Here is a 25,184-nt window from a genome sequence, read left to right as displayed (position 1 = left end):
GAAAGATATGAGTGGTTAGAGCATTTGACACCAAGTGAAATTAAACTTTCTTCATTTAAGTTTTAGGACTTCCTAATGTAGGAGTGAAATCTACTCACCCTGTCTAAAGATTTAACAATTGCTTAATAAACAAGAGCTCATTTGATTGTAGCTTATCTGATAAATCTGTGACTAGCTGGATTACACAGATGTTACCTTTTATTTACCTGGATATTTCTGTCAACAAAATTCTATTTAATTTTGAATCAAGTAAGAATAATTTTCTAATAATACAAATTATTCATTATCTTGAAATTAGCATTTATTTTTCTTCCACTGATAGAGCTATGTCAAGAATAACATTTAAAAGTTGATACCAATAATGAATATTTCTGCCTACAGTATCACCCATTGGTGGAATGGATTAAGCCATAGTTCATGATCTTTTCACTTTTATGCTAAATAAAACAGAGAATATAAAGAAGATTTATACTAGGATGAGGCATAATTTTAAAATGTTATTAATAGGAGTGGGACACATCTGGTGAATTATCTGGACCATGTTCGCCAGTTGCAAGTTGGGACGAAAGCTGCAACGGTTAAAGCTCTTTCGGCATTGGGGGCAGATGAACTGCCGTGGAAGGGCTGGAGGCGGGGCCAGGTGAGTGCCAGGGTACAGCTCTTCGTCGTCCTCATCGTATTCTTCCAAAATCTCCTCCTCTTGCAGGTAGACGTTAATTCTCAGGTCATGTCTCAAGCCTCCCAGGTAGTAGTTCGTATCTTCCTCCTGGTCCCACACATAATCCATGCTGTCCTTTATGCCACCGTCACCGACCCAGGGTTCATCATCCTCTTGGTCCTGGAACAACTCCTCGTCAGCATTCCCCTGGTATAAAACCTCCCGAATGGAGTTGCCCCATCCACCGATGGCCCCTACTGCCTCCTCGTCCTCCTCATCCTCCTCCCATTCATCGTCCTCTTCCTCCCTGTCTTGCTCATTGTCTTCCTTGCCCCACTTTGTTCAGAGTAAGGCTTTAAAAACTCTGGATGTGCTATTTTCACTAAGCCTAGCACTAAAGACAGTATTTTTGAAGTTGTATGAAATGAAATTGGTTGGAAGAAAAAAATTAGAGAAGTATATGTTTTAGATATGGGTCTTTGTCAAAAATTGAAGAAAACTGGTGAGATGTACCGTAGCAGTCATCACCAAGCATTGACTTCATCAGCCTGCCCATAATCTACTGGAAACCTTAAACCTTGCTGTCAGCATAACTGTTGTGAAAAGTAGTCCATCTGATCCCAGTTTGCCTTGGTTTTCAAAAATCTGAATGCTGTTCAGAGCATTTTCTGTCATGCACTGAGTTTCCTTGATCAGAAAACTTGGTTCACCTGAATTTATGGACAGAACAACTAACTTGGGACACCAATGATAAAGAATCTGTACTTTAAAACTTTAAGCAGAATTTAACACATTGAAGCTTAAAATACATTGACCCTGAAATGTCAAGGAACAGACACCAACATCACTGCTTGTTATGAAATGAGCACTTTAAGCACTTGCCAAAAATCTCTACAAATAGCACACTCATGTGAAAAATGTCAATTTTCTTGGCTAATCTTTCGAGAACCAGATTCGTGAATGTTATTTCCAGGGAAAAAAAGGGAAAATCTAAAACTATTTTGGGTGATGTTTTGTTGACCTCTTAAAACCTACCTGTGGTAGCTTTGGGAAGAATGTCTCATGTTTCACACTTAATGTTCAGTTCTCACTGGAAGAACTTCAGGAGTTTGTGGAATTCAAAGTTGGATTGTTTTGACTAGAAATTTTCAGATTTTAATCCTTCATTATTCCATTTTTCTCCGTATATCTTAAAAGCTTTTTTTTTTTTAATTGGTATAACTAACTGTGGGAGAAAACACTGCAAGAGTGTTGTCAAAGCAGCTTGTGTTTTGTTGCATTTTCTACACCATCCAGGAAAGAAAAGGCTTAACAGTGACATGGTTATTATATCATTTGAATAAATTTTTGCCTTCCAAAATTTAAAAAAAAAATAAATAAATAAATAAAATGTTATTAATAGGATCATTTTACTCTCCAAAAATAAAGAATAATAAATTTATAGTTCTCCCAAGGGAAGTAAATTTTATGAGCCCAGGCATGCTGACACCAATAGGAGAAAAAAGAACACAATTCTGAAAATAATGTCTACCTATAAGAAAGAAAGAAATTTCCTTCTTAATTTCTCTCTTTTTCTAAATTTTTTATTGAAGGATAATTGCTTTACAGAATTTTGTGGTTTTCTGTCATACATTAACAAGAATCAGTCATAGGTACACCCAAGTCCCCTCCCTCCCAAACCTCCATCCCATCTGCCTTCCCATCCCACCCTTCAGCATGTCGCAGAGCCCCTGTTTGAGTTCCCAGAGGCATACAGCAAATGTCCATTAGCCACCTATTTTACATATGGTATTGTAAATTTCCATGTTATTCTCTCCATACATCTCCTCTTTTCCCTTCTCCCTTCTCCCCTCCCCGCCATGTCCATAGGTCTGTTCTCTATATCTCTTTCTCCTTAATTTCTTTCTAAATATTTAAAGGTAATAAAAAGATTAATCCATCATCCTGAGAACTTCTCAAAGCTAAATCTATGGGGTTTTTTATTGTGAGAAAATACATATAAGGCAAATCCAGATGTACTCTGGTATCTGTTCAAACATCTTTGTATAGAAAAGAAAGAAATGGATACCTTGTTTTCCTTACCACATGCTCAAAAAATACACATTTTCATTACATGTCTCAATCAGAGTGAAGATAATATCAGTCACTGAACCAAAAGAACACTTCTAGAAACATCCACTTGAAGTTCAAAGAGAAATCACTAATTATTGACTTAGCCCAAAATTAGGGACTTCGACTGAAAATCACCCAGGGCAGACACTCTGGTTATTCTGTTGCCAAGTCATATCTGACTCTTCATGACCCCAAGGACTGCAGCATGCCAGCCTTCCCTGTCCCTTACCATCTCTCAGGGTTTTTCCAAGTTCATGTCCATTGAATTGGTGTTGCCATCCAACTGTCTCATCCTCTGTTGCCCTCTTCTCCTTCTACTGATATAGTAACAATATGCCACTCTGTAGCACTACTTTCTCCCAACAGTAGACCCAGATGCAAGACTTTCCCATCGTGAGGAGCATGACTGTATTTGGAATAATGCCTGGATAAAGATTCCTATACATGTAACATGTCTAAAATAGACTTTCCAGGTATTCAAGTGGTTGAGCTAGTTCCCCATATGATACAATATATGAAAATGCAAATGCAAAAAAGAAATGAAAGGAAAATATTTCCAGAACAGAGAACTTGATTTCATGATAGCTTTCCACATAACTACATTATTTTAGTAAACTTCCACTCAAAGTTTACTTATAATCTTTATTCTAGATACTAGAGTTTTGCCTAAATAAGAGGGAAATTTCTAACAGATTAATCCTGGTTACCAAGAATGAAAAGAACACTCAACAGATCATAATTGATTTCAGTACTTATGGAGAAAACATCATTGCTTACATTTCACCTACTGTCAAACATTTGTAACACACTTCTACAAAGCCTGAAGAGAAGTGTGTGTAGATATTTGTAAAAAGCAACATTAGAAGTGCTAGCTTCCCTCTTCTTTTCCTAATACATTTTCAGAGATGAGTTCTAGCATCTAGACAGTTTCCGATGGGTCAGGAGAACATTTCAGTATCACTAAGAGTCTGTTTAGAAATTGAGATGAATTTTCTGTAAGCTTAGAGATGATGATCTTAAATAAAGATCATTTACTTTATTTCCTAAATTCCTTTCACTCCCACAGATGTCATTTCATTTTGAAAACAATTCATCTTAAAGTTCCAAGAGAACAGTTGTTGTAAAATTTTCTGAAACCGAGGGCAACCTTTACATAACATACTATGAAAAAGATCTGCAGCATAGGGCTATGCTTGTCAGTGTGTATGTGGTGCGTATCTATGAACTGAGATCTCCAATTGACAGCTGTATTAAAATGTGAATCTGTATCTTTTCTATATGGGATCACAGAATATTGACACCATTTGATTTAAACAAACAATCCACTACCAGCAATTATTTACGTGTGTAAATGCCTTGAAAGACAGGGACTGACAGAATTTCAGTCAAGATGGAAGAATAGAAGGGTGTGCACTCATCTCCTGCAAGAGCACCAAAATTACCACTAGCTGTTGAACTCTCACTGACAAGAGGATGCTGGAACCCACCAAAAAAAGATACCCCACATTCAAAGACAAAAAAGAAGCTGCACCAAGATGGTAGGAGGGGTGCAATCACAATAAAATCAAATCCCATACCAGTTGGGTGGGTGACCTACAAATCGGAGAACAATAATACCAAAGAAGTTTTCCCACTGTGTGAAGGTTCTGAACCCCACATCAGGCTTCCCTGCCTGGGAATTCAACAAAGGGACTGGTAATTCCCAGGAAATCTGACCTTGAAGACCAGCAGGACTTTATTATATCCACAGGACTAAGAGAACCAGAGACTCCAGTCCTGGAGGACACAAGCTAACCTTTGTGCACACCAAGACTCAGAGGAAAAGAGCAGTGATCCCACAGGAGACTGAACCAAAACTACCTGCTACTGTTGGATGGTTTCCTGAGGAGGCATGAATCAGCAGGAGCTCAACACAGGGACGGAGGCACTGGCAGCAGCAGCCTGGGAAGGTCTCCCTTGGCATAAGCCCTCTTGGAAGTGGCCATTAACCCTACCAAGGGTTGGGTCGCCTCAGACCAAACAACTAACAGGGAGGGTGCACAACCCCACCCATCAGCAGATAACTGGATTAAAGCTTTACTGAGCAAGGTCCTGCCCACCAGAGCAAGACCTAGGTTTTCCCACCACCAATCCCTCCCATCAGAAAGCTTACACAAGTCTCTTAGCTTCATCCATCAGAGGGCAGACAGAAGAAGCAAAAAGAATTACAGTTCCACAGTGGCTAAAACAAAAACCACATTATAGAAAGTCAATCAGGATGAAAAAGCAGAAAGTTATGTCCCAGATAAAGGGACAAGATTAAACCCCAGAAAAACAACTAAATGAAGTGGAGATAGGCAATCTTGCAGAAAAAGAATTCAGCATAATGATATGGAAGATGATTCAGGATCTAAGGAAAAGAGTGGAGGCAAATATTGAAAAGATGCAAGAAATGTTTACCAAAGACCTAGAAAAACTAAAGAAAAAAACAAGCAGAGATGGATAATATACTAGAAGGAATCAATAGCAGAATAACTGAGGTAGAAGAACAGATAAATGACCTAGAGGACAGAATGGTGGAAATCACTGCCATAGAACAGAATATAGAAAAAGAATGAAAAGAAATGAAGACAGCATAAGAGACCTCTGAGACAACATTAAACACACCAACATTCGCATTATAGAGGTCCCAGAATGAGAAGAGAGAGAGAACGAACCTGAAAAAAATATTTGAAGAGATAATAGCTGAAAACTCCTCTAACATAGAAAACGAAATAGTCCACCAAATCTGGGAAGCACACAGAGTCTCAGGCGGGATAAACCCAAGGAGGAACACGCTGAGACACAGAGTAAACAAACTGACAAAAACTAAAGACAAAAATAAAATATTAAAAGCAATAAGGCAAAAATGACAAATTACATGGAAGTGAACTCCCATCAGAATATATTAAGAAGATGTGGCAAGAATACACAAAAGAACTGTATAAAAAAAAGATCTTCATGACCCAGATAATCACAATAGTGTGATCATTCACCTAGAGCCAGACATCCTGGGATGCGAAGTCAAGTGGGCTTTAGGAAGCATATGAATAAAGCTAGTGGAAGTGATGGAATTCCAGTTGAGCTATTTCAAATCCTAAAAGATGATGCTATGAAAGCGCTGCACTCAATATGGAAATTTTGAAAGCAAATTTGGAAAGCTCAGCAGTGGCCACAGGACTGGAAAAGGTCAATTTTCATTCCAATCCCAAAGAAAGGCAATGTTAAAGAATGCTCAGACTATTGCACAACTGCATTCATCTCACATGCTAGTAAAATAATGCTCAAAATTCTCCAAGCCAGGCTTAAACAATACGTAAACTGTGAACTTCCAGATGTTCAAGTTGGTTTTAGAAAAGACAGAGGAACCAGATATCAAATTGCCAACATTTGCTGGATCATCAAAAAAGCAAGAGAGTTCCAGAAAAAACATCTATTTCTGCTTTATTGACTACGCCAAAGCCTTTGACTGTGTGGATCACAATAAACTGTGGAAAATTCTGAAAGAGATGGGAATACCAGACCACCTGACCTACCTCTTGAGAAACTTATATGCAGGTCAGAAGCAACAGTTAGAACTGGACATGGAACAACAGACTGGTTCCAAATAGGAAAAGGAGTACATCAAGGCTGTATATTATCACCCTGATTATTTAATTTATATGCAGAGTACTTCATGAGAAACACTGGGCTGGATGAAGCACAGGCTGGAATCAAGATTGCTGGGAGAAATATCAATGATCTCAGATATGCAGATGACACCACCCTTATGGCAGAAAGTGAAGAGGAACTAAAGAGCCTCTTGATGAAAGTGAAAGAGGAGAGTGAAAAAGTTGGCTTAAAGCTCAGCATTCAGAAAACTAAGATCATGGCATCCGGTCCCATCACTTTATGGCAAATAGATGGAGAAACAGTGGAAACAGTGGCAGACTTTATCTTTTTGGGCTCCAAAATCACTGCAGTTGGTGACCACAGCCATGAAATTAAAAGACGCTTACTCTTTGGAAGAAAACCTATGACCAACCTAGACAGCATATTAAAAAGCAGAGATATTACTTTGCCTACAAAGGTGTGTCTAGTCAAAGCTATTATTTTTTTTCACTAGTCATATATGGACGTGAGAATTGGACTATAAAGAAAGCTAAGCACGAAAGTATTGATGCTTTTGAATTGTGGTGTTGGCGAAGACTCTTGAGAGTCCTTTGGACTGCAAGGAGATCCAACCAGTCCATCTTAAAGGAGATCAGTCTTGAGTGTTCATTGGAAGATCTGATGTTGAAGCTGAAACTACAATATTTTGGCCACCTGATGCAAAGAGCTGACTCATTTGAAAAGACCCTAATGCAGAAAAAGATTGAAGGTGGAGGAGAAGGGGACGACAGAGGATGAGATGGTGGGATGGCATCACTGACTCAGTAGACATGTTTTGGCAAGCTCTGGGAGTTGGCGATGGACAGGGAGTCCTGATGTTCTGCAGTCCATGGGGTCGTTAAGGGTCGGACATGACTGAGCAACTGAACTGAGCTGATCTGAACTCCCATTATTCTATCAGCAGATTTCTCAACAGAAAATCTACAAGGAAACAGCCTGATATATTTAAAATAATGAAAGCAAAGAAAGTAAAACCAAGAATACTCTACCCAGCAAGACTCTTGCTTAAGATTTGTTGGAGAAATCAAAAGCTATCCAGACAAGCAAAAGTTCAGAGAATTCAGCGCCACCAAACCAACTTCATAATAAATGCTAAAGGAACTTCTGTAGGCAGGAAATTCAAGAGAAAGAAAAGACTTACACAAAATAAACCCAAAACAATTAAGAAAATGGTAATAGGATCACATATATTGATAACTACATTAAATATAAATGGATTAAATGCACCAAAAAAGACAGAGACTGGCTGAGCAGATGAGAACATGTTGCATGGATGCATTTCCACTTACCATGTTACTCTGCTTGATCCTCCCAAATTGTATGTGATTATTGTATATTATTAAGTTAATCATGTTCCCTTTATGACTTGCAATTTTAATTTTTTTTTTTTTTTTGGTCTGGCTATTGATTTATTTTATGAACATCTTTTACTATTGTGATTATGTAACCGTTATTCACATAATACCATTGTATCATGATTGGTCAACAGAAAAATAATAAAAATCTGCATCATCATTAAAAACTGCTATTTAATACAAAACCCTGTAATCACTGTTTAAAATCCAGATGCATATCAAAATTATCTTGGAATTTTTTGAAAAATATAAATACCAAGGTATTGCTTTTTTTTTTTCTCCAGAACTCCAGATGTTTCTAATAAGCAGCCATGTTTAAAAATAATTAGACTATATGGGGATCTTTTAATTTTACCTAACTTGTTTCACTCTTTCTATTTCATATTCAGTATTCCCATTTCATTTATTTGTTTTCCAAAGTCTCCATCTTTTTTTATTGATGTATTTTCTCAACCCCTTATCAAGCATAGTAGAAAAATTTGTGTATACATATATATAAGTAATATGCATAATATATGTATTTTAGAAAACTGAACAATTCTTGCCTAACTAAAAAATTTATGACATTTTGATTCCACTTGTTTGACTTAGTATGAATAGAATGCTAGATGTCTAATTTAAAAACAAAATAGACATGCAACAAGTAACAGAGGTTTACTGTATAGCACAGAGAACTATAGTTGATATCTTACAATAACCTTTAATGGAAAATAATTTCAAAAATAATGTATATGTATAACTGAATCACCTTGCTGGGCACCTGAAACACTGTAAGTCAACAATGTTTATATATATATATATATATATATAAAGAAAAAAGTTAAAAATAAACACTTTAAAAGAAAGAGGTCCAACAATCTAATACCACAGTATTAACAATGACATCCCTCTTGTGTGGGTGTCAGGTGTTGGGAAATTACCTTACATGATTTTTCCCAATCACTTGCTCTCAGATGCTCTTGGATGGTCTTTTGCAAATTATTTTTCAGCCCAGCAAGTTGATATCACTACTTCCTTGTTTCCAAGTTTAATAATGGAATCTCTCTTTCTCCCTCTAATTTAGACACATTATCTTTATTTGGGGAAAAAAATATCTTTCTAACTATCTATTTAACAATAGGCCACATCACAATAACCTTTGCACATGATGACTTTAACTGGGGGCACTTTTTTTGCATGCAGTATAATTAAGGATTTATTTGAAATACCTTATGTTATAAACTGAAATAAACTTGGAAAACTACAAAAAAAAAAAAAAAAAAAAGAATAAGAAGAAAGACAGGGACTGTTTGTCTCAATGCTGGGGACCACAACTTACAACCAGTAGATGATCAGTAAATGCTTGATGAGTGAAAAGGCCCCTGATTCTTACCTGTTAGAACCTGAGGCCAAGAGAAGTGGCTGGCACAGTTCTTCCAAAGCTCTGTCCCAGCAGAACCAGAACATCTAACATCTCCACCTACATCCCAACTCCCTGTCCAATAATAGTTTTTAAATGTCTATGTATGTTTAAAAATGGCTGAATTCCTCATTATTTCTTAATGGCCTTTAGTTTGTAAGGCAAAACTAGTAGGCACCACATATTTAACCCACATAAGCACCACGATTTGCCTTCAATGCTCAGCTAAACCCCAGGGAAATGTATTACATGTCTGACGGTTTCATTTCCTTGATTGACAGACACAGAATTTGGAAGTTTGGATAGCCTGGTTCTAGGAACCAGAGCTTCCAAAGTATCAATACATGTGGTTTTCTCTTCATGTGATCACAAACCAGCAATAAAGTCCACCATAAATAATCTATTGTAAATTTTACTTTGACAATAAACTATAGGAAAGAGTTCAACTGAATATATCACTGAAGGAGTAAGTAATTGATGGCCCTGAAGCCTTTTGGGCAAAGCAGGCCTATAATCTTTGCAGTATAATACTTATTTGGGCTTCTATTTTCCTGAAAGAATGAGATTCTGCTAAGAGATAGAGGAAGGGGAGGAAGACAAGCACCAGTGTGCTGACTGCTCTAAGATTAGAGACTTTGAAGATTTAAACTTGATCCCAAATTCTTGAATAATAAATAAATCAGCATCTGGAGAAGCCTACAGGTCTTGAACATGAAGAACCTGGTTAACTGTGGTCATGAGCACCCAGAGGCTGAAATAACAGAAATCCAGTCCCACTTAAGGCTCCCAACTTGATGACCATAGTTTTTATGTTAGCTGACAAAGTGGAGCAACTTCACAGCTATAATAGTATGGACTTCTCCAAATACTTCCTCACTATAGCTTCATAATAAAATGAGATCTGTATGGGCCTTTGTAGTTAACCATTCTGTGCTTGGCTCACTGCCTGGACCAAAAAATATGTTTGAATACATCTACACAAGATGCTTCCCTGAATAATTAGCATTAATCCTCACAAGAGTCCTATGAAACAGGAAGGGCGTGTGAAATTATTCCCATTTCACAAGAAAGGAAGTTCCCAGATAGCATTTCCTCATTATCAGTAAGGTTCACTAGTCACTGACAATGAGCTAAGTGTTGTGAGTATATTAATAAGCTTATTTCTAACACAGTCAAAAACTGTATTAATAGAATCCCCATTTAGAGATAAGAAAACAGACACAAAGAAATTAAGTAACCAGCACATAAGAATTATATTAATATAGCTATAACCTACTATTACCATTTGTAACTAGCACCAGGACTGAACTCAGGCAGCTGACTTCAGGCAGAGTCACACTTTTAAACCAAGACAGACCACATCCTGCCTTGTGATTTGCCTGCCCAATAGGATCCATCTGCTCTGGCCTTGGTCACATGGCGAGTTGATGGCCAGGCCAAGGCTACTCCTGTCCTCCCTCCAGTCCACATACCTGCCTCAACAAGTCCTGTCAATCATTGCCTACAAAAACAAAGCTGCCCTGGGCCTCAGCACAAGTCCAACTAACTGAACAGAGGGGCATGTACACTGATGAACTAATGCTTCATAGAAACCCAGGTCAGGAGGCTACCTTCAGAAGCAAAACAAGTCAAAGGCCTCAAGATGGAAGAAAAAAACCACTGAGAAACCTCCAGGGACACTCATATTGAGAAATTTACTACTGAAGATACATGTGCTATGTACTACAAAGGGTCTTACATGTCACCAAGTGTCCACTGTAAAACTATAGTTTCTTTGAAAAAGATGCTTACATTTTACCAATTTGGAATTTTAATGAATTTTTATTACTATTTTTATGTAAACCTCAATGCATGGGCATATGTCAGAGTTCTGTGATTCCAGAAATGGATGGGAAAAGAAAGAAACACACAGCCTGTGTCTTGCAGATTCATTGTAAGAAGGTTCTATCTAGACAACGGCCTAACTTAACACTATATGACACAGCCAGCTTTTAGAAACTGGTCAACAACATTAAAACATCTTTGCATCTAACATAGGATATTTTATATGCCACATAACAAATGGGTTTCTAAGTCATTCTGCAAAGTGAACATTTATCTTTACACACACACTAAAATTGGAAAAAAAAAAAACTTATATGCCCCTATATTCAGATCAGTAAAGTTTTTTGTAGAAAATAGATCAATATGCACAGTGATTATCTTCTAAGTATCTCATCCACTTTCAAATATCAAATGTAATCAGGAACTAAATGCATTAATAATACATACTTACTGAGAAACTTGGTGTCTGACTTACCTATTGGATTTCTATCGAAGAACAACATTGGTGCTCTGAAAATGGACTCCAACATTTTGTTGTGCAAAGTTTGTGAAGAATTAACAAGGACGTAGAATATCAACAAAGATCTTGTGATGCCAAAAAGGATGATACCTACAGTTAGAACTGAAATAAAGTAACATCACTCAGCAAAAGATCTCTGCCTTTCCTTCAATTATGTGAAAGCATGGCAGACAGCTTACAAAAATGTTATGTGTTTTATTCTATAAATATAATTTATAGAATAAAGTATATATAATTTATATAAATTCATAAATTTATATAAATTCAGCTATAGACTATAGAATAAATATATAATGGATTCTATGAGAGTCTAATACATTCACTAGGTATATTTACACATAAAAATATTAAAATAAGTATGGTTCTCTTATTAAATAGAAACAACATGAGAAAAAAAATCAGGTGTAAAATACAAACTCAGATTTTCCTAATCCAATTACAAGTACTAATTAAAACTCAGAAGAAAGAAAATGATAAAAAGTAGTATCTTCCTTTTGCCATATTTCAAATCTCATTATTTATAACATGTCCCATAATCTAAAATTGAGAAATGTTTTGATACCACCATGAATTAAAAGGGAATAAGAGAGATGACTTACCATTTCCTTATAAATGGTAAATGTATATGGAAATTTACTTCCATGTAAAGAAACTATTTCCATGCCCAAGCAGCTTTAAAGAGTATAAAAAGACCATATTAAGTTGCAAGCAGACAATCTCTTAATAATTGAATTGCAAGAAAACATGTACTACATTTTACCATGAGATAATAATCAAAATGAGCAAGTAATCTCTCACTAAGTGTTTTATAGAAACACAAAGCATGGGGGTGGTCCTAAGATGGCAGAGGAATAGGACAAGGAGACCACTTTCTCCCCCAAAAATTTATCAAAAGATCATTTGAATGCTGAGCAAATTCCACAAAACAACTTCTGAATGCTGGCGGAGGACACCAGCCACCCAGAAAGGCAGCCCATTGTCTTCTAAAGGAGGTAGGACACAATATAAAAGACAAAAAGAGAGACAAAGAGGTTGGGAACAGAGACCCATCCTGGGTAGGGAGTTGTGAAAGAGGAGAAGTTTCCAAACACCAGGAAACCCTCTCACCAGCGGGTAGGTGGGGAGTTTTGGAATCTCAGAGGGCAACATAACTGGGATGAAAATAAATAAATAAATAAAACCCACAGATTATGTGCCTAACCACAACTCCCAGCAGAGAAGCAGCCCAGATGCTCTCATCTGCCACCAGCAAGCGGGGACTGAACAGGGAGGCGCTGGCTGCATTGCTTCAGGTAAGGACCAGGCCTGAATGCCCTGAGGACAATCTGAGGGAGCTAACGTGAGACAGCAACCCAAACTGTGGGATAGCCAGAGAGAAAAAAAGAAAGAGAGAGAGAGAACTTTCCCGTGAAAAGCTCTAACCCAAGGCACTGCCAGGCCCACTCACAGAACAAAGGACTGAGTGAATACCTGAGGAGAGCTAGCCGGCTGCGGACCGGCCCATCCCCCACCAGAGGCAGAGAGGCAGGCAGGTGACATCCAGAGCTGGAAAGGGGCAATCTGGGCCCCAAAGGTGGCATCCTCCACCAAATTGCGAGCAGGCTCCCAGTTGCTAACCAAATGTTCCTGGGATCCTGGACGGTTGACATCCAACAGGAGGGTCACAGCTAGAGATCAGCTCCCCAGAGGAGACACACAGCACACGTGGGACGGTGCTCCCACTATGCTCCCAGGAAACCAAGCGGCTGGGACCTGGGAGGCGATATGACGCACTGCACACCTGGGGAGTGTGCTCACCAAGCACCTCGTCACCTGAGCTGCTTGGACCTGGGAAGGGCACAAAACACAGGCCCAACCAAGTATGTACCTTTGTGGAGTACCTGAGAACCTGAACCTGAGCAGCTTAGACCTGGGAAGTGCATGCAACCCAGGGCCCGCTTTAGACAGTTCCCCTGCAGAGCAACCTGGAGCCTGAGCAGTGTAGACAGGGATAACACAGGCGCCGTGAGTGGGAGCAAACCCAGTGTGGTCCAGACAATGCGAGCACTCCCCACAAATGCCAGTGATATTTGTTTGCAGTGTTCCTCCCTCCCCACAGCACAACTGAACAAGTGAGCCTAAATAAGTGACCACCTTTGCCCCCTTGTGTCAGGGCGGAAATTAAACACTGAAGAGACTCGCAAACAAAAGCCGCCAAAATAAACAGAGGGAACCGCTTTGGAAGTGACAGGTGCAACGGATTAAAACCCTGTAGTTAGCACTGACTACATTGGAAGGGGCCTATAGACCTTGAGAAGAAGTATAAGCTGGAACAAGGAATTATCTGAAACTGAACTGACCCATCACTGCCTGCAATAGCTCCAGAAATTCCTAGATATATTTTACTATTATCATTTTTTAAATTTTACTTTATTACTTTTTTACTTTATTACTATTTACTTTATAGTAAATATAGTAAATATAGTAAAAAAGTAAATAGTAATATTTTATTACTATTTACTTTTATAATTTTACTTTATTAATCCATTAATTTTCATTTTTATAACCTACTATTATCTTGCAAAAAAAGAACCTATTTTTAAAGCAAATTTCATATATGCTTTCTATAATTTTTGTGATTTTGTGTTTTTTTTAATATTGTATTTTTGAGAGTTTAACCTCTACTCTTGATTTTCAATCTTTGCTTTTGGGTATTTGTTATCAATTTTGTACCTTTAAGAATCCAATCTTCAATACCCATTTTTACTTAGGAGTGTGATTACTGGCTTGATTGTCCTCTCCCTCTTTTGACTCTCCTTGTTCTCCCCCAGGTCACCTCCATCTCCTCCCTCCAACCTCTTCTCTACCCAACTCTGTGAATCTCTTTGGGTATTCTGAGCTGTGGAGAACACTTAGGGAAATGATCACTGGCTAGATCTGCCTCTTGCCTTTTGACACCCCATGTTCTCTTCTTGGTCACCTCTATCTCCTTCCTCCCTCTTCTCTTCTCTATGTAACTCTGTGAAACTCTCTGGATATTCCAGGCTGTGGACAGCACATAGGAATTTGATTACTGGCTAGATTTCTCTCTCCCCTTTTGATTCATCCTTTTCTCCTCCTGGTCACCTCTATCTCCTTCCTCCCTCGTCTCTTCTCCATGTAACTTTGTGAACCTCTCTGGGTGTCCCTCACTGTGGAGAATCTTTTCTCTTTTAACCTACATGTTTTAGCATTGGTGCTGTATGGATGGAGAAGTCTTCAGGCTACTGTAGAATAAGACTGAAAGCCAGAGACAGGAGGCTTAAATCCAAAACCTGAGAACACCAGAAAACTCCTGACTCCAGGGAACATTAATGAACAAGAGGTCATCCAAAAGCCTTCATAACTACAATGAAACCAAGCTCCACCCAAGAACCAACAAGTTCCAGAGCAAGACATACCAAGCTAATTCTCCAACAACACAGGAACATAGCACTGAGCATTAAAATACAGGCTGCCCAAAGTCACACCAAACCCATAGAGACCTCAAAACTCACTACTGGACACTTCATTGCACTCCAGAGAGAAGAGATCCAGCCCCACCCACCAGAACACTGACGCAAGCTTCCCTAACCAGGAAACCTTGACAAGCCACTCGTCCAACCACACCCACAGGGAGGAACCTCCACAATAAAGAGGAACCACAAAGTTCCAGCATACAGAAAGGCCACCCCAAACACAGCCATCTCAACAAAATGAAAAGGCAGAGAAATATTCAGCAGGTAAAGGAACATGATAAATGCCCAACAAATCAAACAAAAGAGGAGGAGATAGGGAGTCTACCTGAAAATGAATTCAGAATAATGATAGGAAAAATGATCCAAAATCTTGTGAACAAAATAGAGTTACAGATATATAGTCTAGAGACAAGGATTGAGAAGATGAGCAAATGTATAACAAGGACCTAGAAGAAGTAAAAAAGAGTCAATCAATAATGAATAATGCAATAACTGAGATCAAAAGCACTCTGGATGGAGCCAACAGTAGAATAACTGAGGCAGAAGATAGGATAAGTGAGGCGGAAGATAGGATAAGTGAGGTGGAAGATAGAATGGTGGAAATAAATGAAGCAGAGAGGAAATAAGAAAAAAGAATTAAAAGAAATGAGGACAACCTCAGAGACCCCTGGGGCAATGTCACATGCCCCAACATTCAAATCATTGTAGTCCAGAAGAAGACAAAAAGAAAGGCCATGGGAAACTACTTGAGGAGATAATAGTTGAAAACTTCCCTAAAATGGAGAAGGAAATGGCCACCAAAGCCCAAGAAACCCAGAGAGTCCCAAACAGGGTAAACCTAAGGTGAAATACCCCAGACACATATTAACCAAATTAACCAATATCTAACAAAAAGAACAATTAAAGGCAGCAAGGGGAAAACAACAAATAACACACAAGGGGATTCCCATAAGGATAACAGCTGATCTTTCAATAGAAACTCTTTAGGACAGAAGGGAATGGCAGGACATACTTAAAGTAATGAAAGAGAAAAACCTACAACCCAGATTACTATACCCATCAAGGATCTCATTCATATATGAAGGAGAAATCAAAAGCTTTACAGACAAGCAAAAGCTGAGAGAATTCAGCACCACCAAACCATCTCTTCAACAAATGCTAAAGGATCTTCTCTAGACAGGAAACACAGAAAAGGTGTATAAATTCGAACCCCAAACAACAAAGTAAATGGCAATGGGATCATGCTTATCAATAATTACCTTAAATGTAAATGGGTTGAATGCCCCAGTCAAAAGATAAAGACTGGCTAAATGGATACAAAAGCAAGACCCCTACATATGCTGTCTACAAGAGACCCACCTCAAAACAAGGGACACATACAGACTGAAAATTAAGGGCTGGAAAAATACATTTCATGCAAATGGAGACCACAAGAAAGCAGGAGTAGCAATATTCACATCAGATAAAATAGACTTTGAAATAAAGACTGTGAAAATAGACAAAGAAGGACACTACATAATGATTAAAGGATCAATCCAAGAGGAAGATATAACAATTATAAATATATATGCACCCAACATAGGAGCAACACAATATGTGTTGCAAATCCTAACAAGTATGAAAGGGGAAATTAATAGCAACACAATAATAGTGGGAGACTTTACTACACCACTCACTTTAATACACCTATGGATAGATCAACTAAACAAAATTAGCAAGGAATCACAAACTTTAAATGATATAATGGATCAGTTAGACTTAATTGATATCTATCAGACATTTCACCCCAAAACAATGACTTTCACCTTTTTCTCAAGTGCACACGGACCCTACTCTAGGATAGACCACATCCTGGGCCATAACTCTAGCCTTGGTAAATTAAAAAAAAAAAGAAATTCTAAGTATCTTTTCTGATCACAAGATTAGATATCTGCAGTAAGATTAGATATCAACTACAAGGGGAAAAAAAGACTATTAAAAATACAAACACAAGGAGGCTAAACAACACACTCTGAATCACCAATAAATCAGAAAAAATCACAAAAGAAATCAAACTATGCATAGAAACAAATGACAATGAAAGCACGACAACCCAAAACCTTTGGGACTCAGTAAAATCAGTGCTAAAGGGAAGGTTCATAGCAATACAAGCTTATCTCAAGAAACAAGAGAAAAATCAAATAGATAACCTAACTCTACAACTAAAGCAACTAGAAAAGGAAGAAATAAAGAAACTAGGTTTAGTAGAAGGAAAGGAATCATAAAAGTTAGGGCAGAAATTAATGAAAAAGAAACAAAGGAGACTATGGCAAAAATCAACAAAGCTAAAAGCTGGTTCTTTGAGAAGATAAATAAAATAGACAAACCATTAGCCAGATTCATCAAGAAACAAAGGGAGAGGAATAAAATCAACTAAATTGAAATGAAAATGGAGAAATCACAACAGACAACACAGAAATAAAAAGGATCATAAGAGACTGCTATCAGCAACTATATGCCCAAAAAATGGACAACTTGGAAGAAATGGACAAACTCTTAGAAAAGTATAACTTTCCAAAACTCAACCAGAAAGAAATAGAAAATGTTAACAGACCCATCACAAGCATAGACATTGAAAATATAATCAGAAATCTTACAGCAAACAAAAGCCCAGGACCAGATGGCTTCACAGCTGAATTCTACCAAAATTTAGAGAAGAGCTAACACCTATCCTACTCAAACTCTTCCAGAAAATTTCAGAGGAAGGTAAACTCCCAAATTCATTCTATGAGGTCACCATCACCCTAATACCAAAACCAGACAAAAATGCCACAAAAAATAGAAAACTACAGGCCAATATCACTGATAAACATAGATGCAAAAATCCTTAACAAAATTCTAGCAAACAAAATTCAACAACATATTAAAAAAATCATACATCATGACCAGGTGGGCTTTATCCCAGGGATACAAGGATTCTTTAATATCCGCAAATCAATCAATGTGATACACCACATTAACAAATTGAAAAATAAAAGCCATATGATTATCTCAATAGATGTAGAGAAAGCCTTTGACAAAATTCAACACCGATTTATGACAAAAACTCTCCAGAAGGCAAGCATAGAGGGAACATACCTCAACATAATAAAAGCTATATATGATAAACCCACAGCAAACATTATCTTCAATGGTGAAAACCTGACAGCATTTCCCCTAAAGTCAGAAACAAGACAGGGGTTCCCACTCTCACCACTACTATTAAACACAGTTTTGGAAGTTTTGGCCACAGCAGTCAGAGAAGAGAAAGAAATAAAAGGAATCCAGATTGGAAAAGAAGAAGTAAAACTCTCACTGTTTGCAGATGACATGTTCCTCTACACAGAAAACCCTAAAGACACCACCAGAAAATTACAAAAGTTAATTAATGAATATAGTAAAGTTGAAGGATATAAAATTAATACACCTTGTATTCCTATACACTAACAATGAGAAAACAGAAAGAGAAATTAAAGAAACAATTCCATTCACTGTTGCAATGAAAAGAATAAAATACTTAGGTATAAATCTACCTAAAGAAACAAAAACCCTATATATAGAAAATTATAAAACACTGATGAAAGAAATAAAAGATGACACAAATAGAGAAATATACCATATTAATGGACTGGAAGAATCAATATAGTGAAAATGAGTATACTACCCAAAGCAATCTATGGATTCAATGCAATCCCGATCAAGCTACCAATGGTATTTTTAAGAGAACTAGAACAAATAATTTTAAAATTTGTATGGAAATACAAAAAAACCTCTAATAGCCAAAGCAATCTTGACAAAGAAGAATGGGACTGGAGGAATCAACCTGCCTGACTTCAGACTATACTACAAAGCTATAGTCATCAAGACAGTATGATACTGTCACAAAGACAGAAATATTAATCAATGGAACAAAATAGAAAGCCCAGAGATGAATCCATGGACCTATGGACACCTTATCTTTGACAAAGGAGGCAAGAATATACAATGGAGAAAAGACAATCTCTTTAACAAGTGGTACTGGGAAAACTGGTCAACCACTTGTAAAAGAATTAATTAGAATACTTTATAACACCACACACAAATATAAACTCAAAATGGATTAAAGATCTAAATGTAAGACCAGAAACTATAAAACTCCTAGAGGAAAACATAGGCAAAACACTCTCTGACATAAATCACAGCAGGATCCTCTATGACCCACCTCCCAGAGTACTGGAAATAAAAGCAAAAATAAACAAATGGGACCTAAATAAACTTAAAAGCTTTTGCACAATGAAGGAAACTATAAGCAAGGTGAAAAGACAGCCTTCAGAATGGGTGAAAATAATAGCAAATAAAGCAACTGACAAAGAATTAATCTCAAATATATAGAAACAGTTCCTACAGTTCAATTCCAGAAAAATAAATGACCCAATCAAAAAATGGGCCAAAGAACTAAACAGACATTTCTCCAAAGAGGACATACAGATGGCTAACAAACACATGAAAAGATGCTCCACATCACTCTTTATCAGGGAAATGCAAATCAAAACCACAATGAGATACTATCTCATGCCAGTCAGAATGGCTGCTATCCAAAAGTCTACAAACAATAAATGCTGGAGAGGGTGTGGAGGAAAAGGAACCCTCTTACACTGTTGGTGGGAATGCAAACTAGTACAGCCACCATGGAGAATAGTGTGGAGATTCCTTAGAAAGCTTCAAATAGAACTGGCATATGACCCAACAATCCCACTGCTGTGCATACACACCGAAGAAACCAGAACTGAAAGAGACACATGTACCCCAATGTTCATTGCAGCAATGTTTGCATTAGCTAGGACATGGAAGCAGACTGGATGTCCATTGGCAGATGAATGGATAAGAAAGCTGTGGCACATATACACAATGGAATATTACTCAGCTATTAAAAAGAATGCATTTGAATCAGTTATAGTGAGGTGGATGAAACTGGAGCCTGTTATACAGAGTGAAGTGAGTTGGAAAGAAAAGCAAATACAGAATAATAACACATATATATGGAATTTAGAAAGATGGTAATGATGACCCTATATGCGAGACAGCAAAAGAGACACAGATGAATAGAACAGTGTTTTGGAGTCTATGGGAGAAGGTGAGGGTGGGGTGATTTGAGAATAGCATTGAAACATGCATATTATCATATGTGAAACATATCTCCAGTCCAGGTTCAATGCATGAGAAAGGGTGTTCAGTGCTCGTGCACTGGGATGACCCTGAGAAATGGGATCAGGAGAGAGGTGGAGGGGGGTTCAGGATGGGGAACACATGTATACCCATGGCTGATTTATGTCAACATATCGCAAAAACCACTACAATATTGTAAAGTAATTAGCCTCCAATTAAATTAATTAATTAAAAAAGAAACACAAAGCATTTGGAAATAAACACAATAACCTAAATTTAACTTTATTAATGACATAAATGAGTAACTGCTATGCATACAAAAATGAAAATAGCCCTCTTAACATCCCTTGAATTCACAATGCTAAAGAGAGTGGAGAAACTTCTGTAATATACATTCCATCAAATATTTTGTTTTCCTCTTTAGCTGATGTGTCATTGTTATTTCAGCTTTAAAAGCTGTTCAAATTCCTGAATTCCATCAATAAGCATTTGCCTTAGCCTACTGGGCTTCGCTGGTGGTTCAAATGGTAAAGAATCTGCCTGCAGTGCATTGAGACCCTGGTTTGATCCCTGGGCCAGGAAGATCCCCTGGAGTAGGAAATCACAACCCACTCCTGTATTCTTGCCTGAGAAATTCTATGGACAGAGGAGTCTGGCAGGCCACAGGCATTGGGGTCATAAAGCCAGACACAACTGAGTGACTAACACACCATCCTATATGAATATATAATGTAAGTCCATCTTCCTTTCTTTATGTTATCATAGTTTCTCAATTCAGAAGGTAAACAACTAATGGATTCACATTTCTTAGCAAGTGATCAACATAATAAATACCAAATTTCAATGAGTGGGTTCTAACAAAGATAACACACTCTACCTTTGTAGAAAGCTTGTATGAGGGTTTCCTGTGGGAATAGATAATATTTGAGGTGAGGATTTCCTTTAAAAATTATATAACGCTACATATATTCTAAGCACTCCTGTGAAAACACAGAGAGCTGTGTTAATATTGGCCTGGCAAGCCAGATATTAATCACATAGTTGAGGACACAATAACATTGTGATCTCAAGGAAAGAAAGAGAAGGAATTCTAATTTCTAGACACTGGATTTCTCCCTGCTTAACTTCTTTCTTAAGTAGTGAAGCCCAAGAGATGAGTGTGGTGAAGGGGACTTTGCATACCTGCAAGGGAATAACACTTTTACGTGGAACACTTGCTGCCAAAGGATTTCATTCAGGATCAATAAAAGTCATGGTTTATTCAGAAAGAATTGAAACAATCCAAACAACAGGGTGGGGATCCATTTCTAATCCCCTTGCCCATTCATGTAATGATGTAAGCTTTAGCTAAAGCAACCTATTAGAATAGACGATAGAACATATTTCCAGTGGCTGATTTTCTCAAAACGCAATGCTGGTTTAACTACCAAAATCCAGTACAGAGCAAATTAAGAGTCTTCATGCACCCACTTTCTTCTAGTAGATTTTAAAAATACTCATTCTAATTAATTCAATGAGTAAATGCAACTCAGACTCTTCATCTGTTAAGACATTATTGAATTGCTCCTGGGAGCTCTAGTTGTTCACCCAGGCTCCTAGTAAACACCTCAGACTCTCGTATAACAGACCAGATGATTTACCTGAGTGAACTGTTAAGTACCAGCCAGAATCAGGTATCTCAATTACCCTTCCTTTTCCATATGCCATGGCATATAGGGTACTCTGTCCATTTGCCCTAGGGAAAAGGGAAGACAAAGAAAAAATATTATACTCTAGATAGAATTTAGGTAAATAACAGAAAAATTAACCTCAATTTAGGAGACGTGTTTTACGGTGGAAAATGGTTCCCAGCTCACTGGGCCCTGTGTCTGTCTACCTTATAAAAAGTCCATTTGAATCACAACTTTCATCTCTAAGAACGTGAGGAAGCTTCTGGGGGTCAAATACGGGGATAGTCTCACTCCATCAGCCAGAAATTTACTTCTTTTTCAGAGAAACTATGTGAGAGTCAGAAGAAGAGGCTGAACAAGCCCCAACTATCCCCCCTGCTGTGGGAAAGTGAGGCTTCATGTAGACTTCACAGCCCTTTGAGTCAGACCGGGAATCACTCACCAGTATGCAAGCCACCAATCCTGCAGGACGTAGGCAACCTGCAGCAGGAAACAACAGTCACTCACACACTGACATCACTGAGCCTCACACCCCGCTCACTAGGTTGGGAGATGGAAAGGCTCCAGAACGTGGAGATGGTCCTTCCAGCTCAGGTCTGTGCCAAGCCCCACACCCCAGATGACCACAGGTCAGAGGAGGGCATGCTACATTTTAATATCTTTACAAGACATTCTTTTACTTCCTAGAATCTCTCTGTTATATACAAATACCACCTCACCTCAATAAGTAAGCCTCACTTATTTTCCTCACAGATTTCATTCAGTGCAAACCAAAATGGACTGCAAAGCATAATAAAAACAGTATAAAAGTCAGGACTTTTCAAAGAAAAAAAAATTTGATAGAAACTGTGATGATCAAGTTTATGTGTCAGCTTGGCTAGGCCAGTCTCTAGTGGTTCAACCAAACCCTCGTCTAGATGTCACTATGAAGGTATTCAGTGGATATGATTCACATCATCCTCAGAAATGAAGTAGAGGAGATCACCCTCAACACTGTGGTGGCCTTGTCCAGTCAGTCAAAGGCCTGATGAACAAAACCTGAGGCTTCCTGGAGGAGGAAGAAATTTTGCTTCAAGACAGCAGGGTCAGCTCCTGCCTGAGGTTCCAGCCTGTAGGCCTGCTTTTCTTATTTCACATTGACCAGCTAGACTGCACAACCTCATGAGCCAGTTCTCTAAAATAAATCTCTTAATATATATATTAAACATGTTAATAAATTAAATATTAATGTAATAATAAATTAAATAAATACAGTATAAACAATATGTAGATACCAAGAAGAGGGCACAAAACCGAAATAAATGTTTTTATTTACCTGAGCTGCGATGTTCACTAAAATAAGGAAAATGATGATAATCCAATGTGCACTGGCTGTGAAGTAATTCTCATAGGCCTTAAAACCAACTCTTCCAACCGAATGGCCCTCTAGTGGTAATGTAACCTGGATAGTCTCAGTCTGGGAGGGAGAACGGCAGTGAAAACAAAATTTTAAGTAAGGAACCCTCAAATTTCAAAAGTTTGCAATGCCCTCCACTGCAAAGCTGTGAGGAAACAGATACATCTCATATGCTTGTAGGAGTGCAGGATGGTCCATTTCCTACAGAAAAGGGTGTGCAAATGTCTAGCCAAACCATATATGCATTTACCCTTGGACTCAGCCATCCTACTTTCAGAAGTCTATTAGAAAAAGAACATCATTTGCATGAAATTATTCACTTGTTGGGTGGCTTTGCTTAAAGTCAATCATGACTCTCAGCACAAGCACAACTACCTGATTCAAGTACAAATGCAGAAGCTTCTTCCAAAATAATACACAAAGTGATATGGCACTAACATATCCCTCTAAATGACTTGTATCACTTCCAATAATAGAAACATAAAACATACTTGGTGCTCAAAATCCTAGACAAATACAGCAAAATAAGTTCACACAGGAAGTTGAAATAATGTGAGTCTGGACAGCACAGGACAGCATATGACCCAAATCTATTTAATCCCTGAATTTCAGGGAGTGATTCCTGAGTGTAGAATGTGAGGAACTAATCTGAATATTTATCAGAATCATCCAGGTTCCTAGGTCTGGATATTGTGGGCTTGGATACCAAGAAGTACCTATGTATGTTTTTTAAGAGAGAGCTAGTGCTTTTCTTCATTTCTGTCTGTAGGACCTAGAATGCATTATAGAGTCACATGAGCCAAAGATGTACTCAACTCTATGCTGACCACTGGACATTCAAGGTGAATACGATGTGGCTCTAGGTCTCAAAGGGTAGTAAAAAAGGAAAACAAGAACTAACTCTAAAGTGTCTGGCCTACAACAAATGATTTAACAAAGGGGCAAAATATTACCATCAACCACCTGCAGCCAGAACACTCCAAAATATAGGAAAAGTAGCTGATTTAATGTGGTCACAGAAAGACTCAGTCTAAGGGGGTCTTCACATTAAACCTCTAGATGCATAAGGGAAGTTGGGAGCCACCAGAGTGAGTAGGATGTAACTATGGTAAACTGATGAGTTCTCATATCACTGTGAGCCACAAACAGCTGGAAATTCATAGCAGTGCACCCACTACTGAGCTCCATAAGATTCTTCATCCTACACCCAAAGGAGAACACCAAGCAGGCTTGCTTCCTTCATGCTTTTCTAATTCTACCAAATCCATGGAAGGAGAGTTGGAATCTTAGGATCTACTTTGGGATAAACAAAGATGTCATGAGAGAAGCAGACTGAAGGTCCACGAGGCGACCAAGAGCAGACAGACAAGGGCATGTTGCAGGATGAGAAACTCACATCTTGGTCCTCTGGAGCTGCATCTTTCAAAGAGGGTCTGGAAGACGGTTGAGACTGAACTGAAGACTTGGAGATCAGAGTGAGTGTTCCTGGACCTGGAGATGGTTCAGCCTCCTCTATCTTCTCCCATAAAATAATATCTTCAAAATCTATCCCAGATTTTGAAAACTCAGCAAAAGTCCCCTTTTGCATAACTTTGCCCTAAAATAAAGAATTTGAGAGGAATTAATTTACATTTGATAATATTAATCCAATCTACATACTAATTAAGGAAAGTTAACTAGTCTTAAATTATTATTTTCCTAAGAAAATTATCTCTAGATTTGGAATTCTGGTGAAAAAATCTAGTTCAGTTCAGTTACTCAGTCACGTCTGACTCTTTGTGACTTCATGGACTACAACACGCCGGGCCTCCCTGTCCATCACCAACTCCCAGAGCTTGCTCAAACTCATGTCTATCAAGTCAGTGATGCCATCCAACCATCTCATCCTCTGTCATCCCCTTCTGCCTTCAATCTTTCCCAGCATCAAGGTCTTTTCCAGTGA

General features: G+C 38.1%; 2 protein-coding genes across 3 annotated transcripts in view; both read right to left on the bottom strand.

Moving 5' to 3' along the window:
* The window catches only part of LOC139176086 (ATP-binding cassette sub-family C member 4-like), a 374,149-nt gene that overhangs the window by 66,886 nt on the left and 282,079 nt on the right, over positions 1–25,184 (bottom strand). The gene's annotated exons all lie outside the window — the stretch shown is intronic.
* On the bottom strand, positions 416–14,277 carry LOC139186276 (E3 ubiquitin-protein ligase TRIM52-like). The gene is made up of 4 exons (XM_070800557.1): positions 14,250–14,277; positions 13,242–13,364; positions 13,008–13,171; positions 416–994 (listed from the first exon to the last, which is right to left on the bottom strand). Exons 1-4 carry the CDS (start codon positions 14,275–14,277, stop codon positions 467–469), a joined length of 843 nt encoding a protein of 280 aa, XP_070656658.1. The 3' UTR covers positions 416–466.

Source organism: Bos indicus, chromosome 12, assembly GCF_029378745.1.
Source record: "Bos indicus isolate NIAB-ARS_2022 breed Sahiwal x Tharparkar chromosome 12, NIAB-ARS_B.indTharparkar_mat_pri_1.0, whole genome shotgun sequence".
Classification (NCBI taxonomy): Eukaryota; Metazoa; Chordata; class Mammalia; order Artiodactyla; family Bovidae; genus Bos; species Bos indicus.
The sequence above is the reverse complement of the archived record's forward strand: the minus strand, read 5'-3'. Positions and strand labels throughout refer to the sequence as shown.